General features: G+C 39.3%; 1 protein-coding gene across 2 annotated transcripts; it reads right to left on the bottom strand.

Moving 5' to 3' along the window:
* Positions 1-277: 277 nt before the first annotated feature.
* Positions 278-8,135, bottom strand: ecm1b (extracellular matrix protein 1b). Of its 2 annotated transcripts, XM_074684382.1 has the most exons (11): positions 7,801-8,130; positions 7,085-7,141; positions 6,443-6,511; positions 6,202-6,258; positions 6,094-6,129; positions 5,710-5,987; positions 3,718-3,956; positions 1,577-1,865; positions 1,292-1,491; positions 961-1,048; positions 282-809 (listed from the first exon to the last, which is right to left on the bottom strand). In XM_074684382.1, exons 1-11 carry the CDS (start codon positions 7,868-7,870, stop codon positions 624-626), a joined length of 1,569 nt encoding a protein of 522 aa, XP_074540483.1. In that variant the 5' UTR covers positions 7,871-8,130; the 3' UTR covers positions 282-623. The 2 variants fall into 2 exon arrangements, with proteins under 2 accessions (XP_074540484.1, XP_074540483.1); XM_074684383.1 differs by lacking the exon at positions 6,443-6,511 and having other exon boundaries at positions 278-809; positions 7,801-8,135.
* Positions 8,136-8,625: the final 490 nt, after the last annotated feature.

Raw genomic sequence — 8,625 nt, 5'->3', positions numbered from 1 at the left:
ATGAAAAATACTAAATTGGAATAAAGATGAAAAATGTATTTTTTTATGCTGAGGTTGTATAACAATAGTTAAAGTTAACTCATAATCATGGGGAAACAAGTAAATAATGTACATGGATCAATTTTTATTTAAGGCTCCAGTAGTAAGCTCCAGAACACAGATGTTAAACCAGACATTAAACCACACAAAAGCCACTCTTGATTATGTTTTTATTACAATTGTGTGTATGATTTAAACCACAACACAAATATATATATATATATATAAAAGAAGAAAACCGATTTTGCAGCTTCAAATGCATAAAAAATGTATTTAATATCAAAAGTGTAAAGAGCAGCTTCCAAAATAGTGGTACAGCAACAGTTTGTTTAATAAACTTAGCATTTGACTCACTTCTGTTTTCTTGAAATGACAATGATTTTCATAGGATAAAATTATGTATTCAAAATAAGCAGTAGATAGGCGTGAACTGGATCCCCTTTTATTCTCACAGCCCTCTAAATAAGATTTATGCCTGAACAGTCATTCCTCTCCAGTGGTTGGAGGCCACCTTTGCTGCTGGTTTAACATCTTGCCTGACTTTCTCTGTGCTGGAGAAGTCAACAGCAAGAGGCTGCACAGGTTTAGGAAAGAGGGCACTTCTTCCTCTTCTTCTGACGCAAGACATTGGCTGCTTTGGTGATGCCATCCATGAGAATATTTGAGATGCACTCTGGAGCATTTTGTGGCGAGGGCTTGCGGCAACAACGGCGAACAGCAGGTGGAGTTGGCTTCTTTGATGAGCACAGGTTCCCTGATATTTTCTTAAGCTGATTTCCGAGGGGAAAAAACAGATGTTAGAGAAGAAGTATTTAAAAGTGAGATTAATTTTTGGAGGGGTAGAAATATCTTAATTTAATATTAAAGCATGAGAGGTTCTCTGTTGATTTCTTTTGGTTTGAAGACTTCCTTTTAACTAACCTTTTCATCAAAACAAGTACTCTTCTCTTGTTCAGCCAGGGGGCAGCATTGGTGAACAAAGCTCTTGAGAGGAAAACCCACAGGGAACCTACAACACAGTGATATCATGTCTTTTTTTATTATGTATATAACTTAAGGTCCAGTAATGAAAAATAATGTTCTAAAACATTTGTTGTCAGCATGAATAAGAAAACATTTCATCTGTTTGGGATTCATGTAGTTTAACTACCAATAAGAAATAATACATCAAATTACACAGAAACTGCAAGAAAAAGAGCACTGAGAAGAAGACAGTGACAAGAAAACAGACATTTGTGAAGTTATGTCTTACTTTTTCTTGATGATCTTGTGGGTGTTACAGATGCTGTGAAGTGAGAGCTCCTCAGCAGCAGACGTCTTATTGAAATGTGGGTCAGGAGAAATGTTTTGGAAGCAGCTATACCGATCATTTGCCTCACTAGCAGAGCAACAGTGGAAATCTACCTGTTCACCGTTCTCACCTCGACAAAACTTGTCAAGCTCATCTTGCCACTGAAACACAAAAGTAGACAGAAGATGAGGGCTGAAAGTGACCAAATACATCAGGATTTCTCTGTTTGCAGGCTTCATGCCTTACCTTCCCATCAGCACAGTTGAGTATATTTCGATTCCGTTTGCAGCACTGTTTGAATCCTTTTTCGATACGATTGATGGTCTTGGCTTGACGAGCCACCAGCTCATAGCCTGAACCTGGCAGACACTTAATGTTGTATAAAGGACGCAGCTTGAGGTTGCTGCACAGTGGTTCAATGACATGTTCAGTCGGACGTCCAGGAGGGAAGTTGATGTCAACTTTCTGGGACGCAAGTGGTTTCTTCATCTTCTTCCTTCTGTTTGCCCTGACACTGTATGGAGTCATCACTGTCCTGTAATGTGCAAGACATGCTTCGATTAAACTCTGGCCTCTCTGCTTACAGTCAACCTTAAAGTAAAGGAAGCAAGCAGGTTTCAATGTGAGGTCTCTCAGTAACACTTGAGTCTACAATTCATGCATGAAGACCAAAACCAATGCATTGAACCTGCATTGAGACCTCATTTAGAACTGTTAAAGAAATACTGTCTGGTCATCCAGCAAGCAGAAATAATTAATTGTCTTGCTTCCCTTTCAGCAGAACTAATAGTAGAAATCACTGTGGTAAGTTTTCGGCCTCTGGTAAGCCATCAGACTTGGAAAACAAGAACTCTAACAGGGTTTCCTGGATTATTTGAATCTTCAAAGAGAACTCAATAATGTAGCATAGTGCATCCCTCCTGACCCTGCTCCCTACACAGTCTGTGTTAGTCACAGCTCCAGTTTAAGATTTAATAATAATAATAATAATAATAATAATAATAATAATAATAATAATAATAATAGTAACTTTCTATATAGCACCTTTGAAAACAAGTTTACAAAGTGCTTTGACAACACAGGAACATGCAGACAAAGCACAGGGAAACAAAACAAAAACAAAGCAAAAGCAAACTTAGATACTTTGAAAAAAAATATACAAGTAAGAACTTAGATCTTGTTAAGGTTCAGTAATCTGCCAAAGCTACTGGATGAAGGACTTTGCACTAAAATGTAACCATGGTAAGCCTTTAGCAACACAGACAACTTGTTGTTAGGGGTTGGTGTTGTTGTTTTGTTATTGTTTTCCATTAGACAGATTTCCAGCTTTGCTCTCTTTGTAAAAAAATAGATTAAGCTAAATTTAAAGATACAGTGAGGAATTTGACAGTTTGAAATTGTGTATTTCATACACTCTTGTTTCCTTTATGACAATTATTTTCTGTGAATAAGCTGAATATTAAATTTTATCATACCAAAATTTAAAGCAAATAAATGCTGAAGAGCCATGATGGAATTCTGTAACCTCATAGGACCACATGCACGTTATCTGCAAATGCAAGAAAATACAACCTTTCTGGACGGATATTATCATATATTCACTCAGCTATTACCAGAACATGTCTTGTTTGGAAATTTCAAAGCGATTCATTAAATAAAGTCAAACTTCTGAGAAGGAAAATTCTTTATTCATATTTATTTCACTCCTTATTTTGAGGAATGAAGTCATGTACTACATTTCAATGACCCTGATATTAGAAATTAAAGAGGAAAAAAGAAGATCTATTTTCTGCACTCATCCAAGAATAGTAATATGTGCCACATGTGGGACATACTTTTCTTTCTTCATAATGTGCTTGTGGCTGATACCAGAGCAGGTGTTGAAATATTGTTTTATCTGGAGAAACTCTTCAAACAGGGCCTTAAGAGGTCAAAAAAGGAAAGAAGGCTTCTAACAAAGTGTATTGTTTATGGCGGTGTGAACTCTTCACTGCTCTATGAGGACAATAGTTAAATTGTGTGTTTATCTACTCTTTTTGAACATTTGTTGGGACACCACATTAAACTCCATGACACTGGGGCTGTGATGTCTAACATGAAAATCATGTGAGCCACATTTTAATACCAGATGAAGAACGTGAATGCTAACTAAAAATGTAGTCTGCAACTTATTTTGTCACAAGGGTCACCAGAATTAGCACGCCAAAGTTCTTCACTGTGCTTCTTTTTGTATTTGTTGTATTTATTGTATTTGTATTTTAGCAACTGTAAGACAGGCCAAAAAGAGCCTTTACCTTTACTTATAGTTCACAATCTCAAACATGGTATCTTAGTAAAACATTTTAACTTAAAACATGCGACTTTATTGATCAAATATTTCTGCATACCTCTGGCAAGTGTTGGGATCAAAACTAAAGCTGTCGGTGAAAGGATATGTTGGCATCAGCAGCTCTTCTGCCCCCTCGTGACTTGGAGTCTGCAGCTCTCCTGTTCCCTCATAATTTGGTTTTGGAGCGTCGTTGTTGAAGCAATTTAGCCTGTCACTACCTGTTAGTTTACAGCAGTGATAGTGGGCATCCTTTATTGATGAGTCCTCCACACAGAACGACTGAACAAACAGCTCCCACTGAAGAAGACAGAAATTAACTCAGATAAGACACATGTTATGCAAACAGAGATCTTTAATACTGGCATAATGTCAGCCTGTGGGGAAAAAAAACTGGGTAGTAAAAAGCACTAGGATTGAAGTGACGCTTCATTGCCTGAGAACTCTGAGAGAGGCTTGTTGCTTGTTCTCAGACACCTCCCTACGCTCATGCCAAGGCCTGTCTGTTATGTCTGTTCAGCTGGCCTGCATATAATGTGATAATCTACTAGAAGCGCTCAAGGCCTTCAACCTTGTTTAAAAAATACAAGTGTAGTCATCTCAGCAATGTGAAGAATGTTAATGTCCTTTTTATATTCCAGGTAAACACTGTATCAGGTCTCGGAGAGAATTCCTCCAACTAAGCAGTTAGGATGGAAAACTTTGTGTAAAACTGACCTGAGGCTATTGGAGAAAATGACTTAACAGATAGTAATGAGGATAAAAGCAGAAAAATATTGGCATAATTTTTTGCCAAGGTTGGTTCAGAGATGTGTGGGTGGGGATCAGAGCAGATAAAGCTGTGAGTGTTGTACTGACGGTAGAGTTATGAAAGGTTACATTACCAAGAAATGTCAAGAGGAATCTCTATTTAAACCAAAGCAATGACTGTATGTTGAATGGACACTAGCTTTCATTCTTCCTCAGAGTGAAAACTTAAGTAAGCACTCACGTATTGTGCTGCTGGAGTCAAGAGAGCTGGGTTGTCAAACTGCAGGACTGATGTGAGACCCTTACCAGTAACCAAAACATGCATTTTACCTACAGATTGCACACTAAAGATCCTTTGAGTTGTGTTGATATGAAGTAGCAGCTTATAGCTTTGAAAAGTTCAACTACTCTTGCGTTACATGATGATTTCTGTCTTTCTTCTCAGCCAAATCTGTACTGAATGCTGCAGGAGCCACATGGTCAACACAGGTGTCAATCAAGCATACTTTTAGAATCGAATAACTCATTACAACTACACTCCTCAGCAGATGGCCGCCTGAATATTAAACATTATAATAAAAACTAACTTTAATGTTGGAAACTATATTTGAAAAAAATAATTTCACATGCATTGTTAATTTCATAGTTTGACCTGAGTTCCATCTGTGACCATGAGGGAAGCAGGGTTCATGAACTACACTGCTGCCAGTCAACAGTGGGAGCAACGTGAAAGGAAAGTTCTCATTCTTTGTTAGCAAATCAAAATAATTTAGCATGTTTGGGCAAACTAGAGACTTTGCAGCACGGTGAAGCACAATAAGCAAGAAATAAAACTCCATTTTGTTGTCTTCCTGCAGATTGCACTGTTTGGCAACTGTAGCCATGCGCCATCAAGGTGTTTGTCCGGCATAACTAACACGATAGATTGTCTCGTGCAGAAACAACACTGCCAGAAGCGGAAAAACACAGAGTCAAAACAGAAGCTATTGACCTGCAGCCCATTGAGGCTGCTAAAGAGGAGTGAGGTGTCAGCAGTCAGTGAAAGTTTTTTTCACTGACTGCTAACCACTTCCACCATGAAAGACTGTTGAGCCCACCGTCATGTATGTGCACAAAGCATATTAGGCAGAAGGCTCCAGCTATAAGCAAGATTGGAGTGAGCAAAACAGATAAACGCACACAGACTTCGACATTGTCTAGAACAAAGCAGAGCAAATTAGTAAAGATTAGCTCGAGAACATTCAGGATATCATGTCTTCATATAAAGCCAAAAGGTCCTGAAGTAGCAGTTGCAAAAACTTACTGCCTGTGTGACACAACACAGAGTCACGTCTCTCTCCCACGTTTGGTTTCCTTTGCAGCATGTGCTGAACCAGGACTCGGCAATGTTGACAGCACCGGCCCTTCGTTTCAGCTGGCCAAAACCAGAAGCGGGAAAGTAAGAGACTGGGTAGCGGGGACGATGGTCTCCATGAAGGCAAATGGCTTGAAGTTTGTTAGAGGTTGGACGGCTGAGGGGGAACTGGACAGGATAGTCCAGTATTGGAGGACCAAAGGAACGGGGTCCAAAAACCGGTCGACCTTAATGGAAAAACACAGTAATGCAATGGTTTGATGTTTCTACAGAAAATGGTGGAACAGGTAAGGAAAGTAAAGCTTAGTAGAAAGAAAGAAAACAAATACTAACGTCCTCTTGGAGGCAAGATTCCTGGTCTGGAGCTCCCTAAAAGCATAAGGGGATCAATAAACAGTGCTGGACAAGTGATCATACCATTGCTGTTTGTTTACAGCCTACCTCTCTCTGTCAGGATATCTTCTGGTTCAGGCACTATCCGCTGCTGTGTGGGGAACTCTAGAAACAGTGATTAAACAAACAGAGTGGTTATAACACTTTTCGGTTGTAAGATTTATTACTCGCAGGTCCAAAGCAGGTTGAGGCAGAAAATGATGGGTGTGAAAGTGACGTCTTTAAAGTAGACATGCAGCTTTGCGGTTATGCCACAACAGGTTTGTGGAAATAGGTAGAGAGAATACACCTTTGGGATCAAGGAGTTCTGATAAGTCCATCTCTGACTGCATCATAAACTGATCTGGCTGCTGCATCTCTGAAAAAAAGATGGGTGTTATTTTAATTCTGTAAACAAAACAGTGGCATTCAACGTCTACCAAACTTGTATTTACTTCCAGGCCAACCTAAAGGTTTGCTTAGTACTTCCTTAACATTAGAGGAATCTCTGGTTGTCTGAAATTTTTAATCAAAACATGATCTGCTGTGCTGAAAAGGCCCCAGAAACGGTATAAAAACGAAACTCAGTTTTCTCCTTTTCAAACTAGTGTTTAATAGTTTTTAACAATTATATGATTTTTATTGTTTCAATTTTCTAATATAATTTGCTTAGTCATACTCTTGGAGGTTTCAATTTTGTTAACCCATAAGAAATAGACAACAAGACAACCTCTGAATATGTTTCCAGAGGATCCCTGAAATATAAAACTGAACATCCTATGACTTGCAAAACTTAAGTATATTGGTGAGGAAGACAGCAGAGTTTAAAAACTTGGTTCTAAGCCAAAAGTAGCCCCTGCAACTAGTAAAGCTTGGCTAAATGCCACTGTGAACAACTGAGCCTCTAATTGGTCCCTGCAGAGATACTGCACTAGTATGTGAATACACTCACCTTGCATGATTTTCTCAAGGTCAAAGGTGACCTCACGCTGCTCGAACATGTGCTCATCTGGAAAATTGTGCACATAAAGACAGACAGGGAGGGAGGAAGAGAGCCAGAAAAAGTTATGCAACTGTTCACAGTTTTTTTTTTTTTATGCACAAATGATGCTGGAAGTAGGCCAGCAGTGGAAAAACATTCCTTTCATTAAGTTATAGGAAAAAAAACACAGGAGGGAGATACTTTGTTAAAAGTTCCTACTCCTAGAATGTTACCTTCTGAGGCCTATAAAGATCTGGGATTATAATAAATATTTTTTAAAAACTAGATAAAGTAAGTTTTGAATCAGGTTATATCAATATTATTGGTAGTAGGAGTGGAGAAAAGTTTTGACATTTTTCTTTTGCTTTCAAATATTATGATAAAATATGTATTGTGGAATACAATAACAATGATACAGGCATATATTCCAGTTAAACAAATGCAGAGCCATCCTTCAATTATACTTATAACATAAGTGAACAATTCTTCCTTAGACATATTGATGTTAGGTATCAGGAGCAGTGTGCCAGTAACAGCCCTGTGAAGTCCACTTAACTACGTGCAAAATAAACGCACTTGTGTTAGCTCAGCCGAACAAACATGGAGCCCGGGTATGAGCCAAGAAGCACACACAACATTTTACTGGCATTAAAACAACAACTCGAAGAAGTGACAAAGGCACTAACCCTCAGATGCTGAGCAGAATAAAACCAAGACAAACGCGGTGGAGCACACCAGAGCCCGGGACGACCCCATGTTGAGACTGTCAGTGTGTGTCCGGTACTGTGTGTCCCGCTGCTGCTGCTGCTGGCTGTGCTGGCGGAGAGAGACAGAGCAGAGGCCGCCCAGAAAACACGCTCTGCCGGCCCGTAATTGGTCGTACAGATGCTGCCGTGCTGTCCGTCTGGGCTACCGGGACAGCACTTTTATGCTTGTTGTGGGGTTGGGATGAGGAGGAGGGAGTGAAAGAGGGAGGGAGGGAAGTTTTTCACCATGACTCATGGCTTATCCGCTCAAATCCTGTGTGCTGGGAAATTATCACCTTATATTAAAACGAGCGCATGAGTAAACATGATTCTTCAGGTCATTTTTTACGTCATTACTTTTTTAGCATTTGGGCTAATAACTTGTGTCTGTCTTAATAAAAGCTGCTTGTCACTCAAGGTATCGGCCGGTCATCAAAAATATCTGAAAAGATGATACTTTCTTAAGATACATACATTTGTCACGAAGGGACAATTACCATGTCGCAGCACTGACGTCACGATTTGGGCAGTTACCCGGATGTGCGGCCACATTGGAGGGACACGAAGGTAAATAGAGCGGCAGTCTCTAAGCCTTATCGCTAACAACTGTGAAAACAAAACGCACGGAGCAGACCAAAAACGTATCGTGAAGGACTCGGCCAGTAAGAAAAAGAGATATTAAAAAAAAAAAATACACCTAATGAGCGAAAGAGACCCATACGAGGAGTTAGCATCTTTATCATCATCAACCCAAAGGTATGAAAA

This window comes from Halichoeres trimaculatus, unplaced genomic scaffold (assembly GCF_033239565.1).
Source record: "Halichoeres trimaculatus isolate MK-OKI-2021-1 unplaced genomic scaffold, fHalTri1.1 fHalTri1_scaffold_12, whole genome shotgun sequence".
Taxonomy (NCBI): domain Eukaryota; kingdom Metazoa; phylum Chordata; class Actinopteri; order Labriformes; family Labridae; genus Halichoeres; species Halichoeres trimaculatus.
Note: the sequence above shows the minus strand (reverse complement) of the source record. Positions and strands in the feature narration are given on the sequence as shown.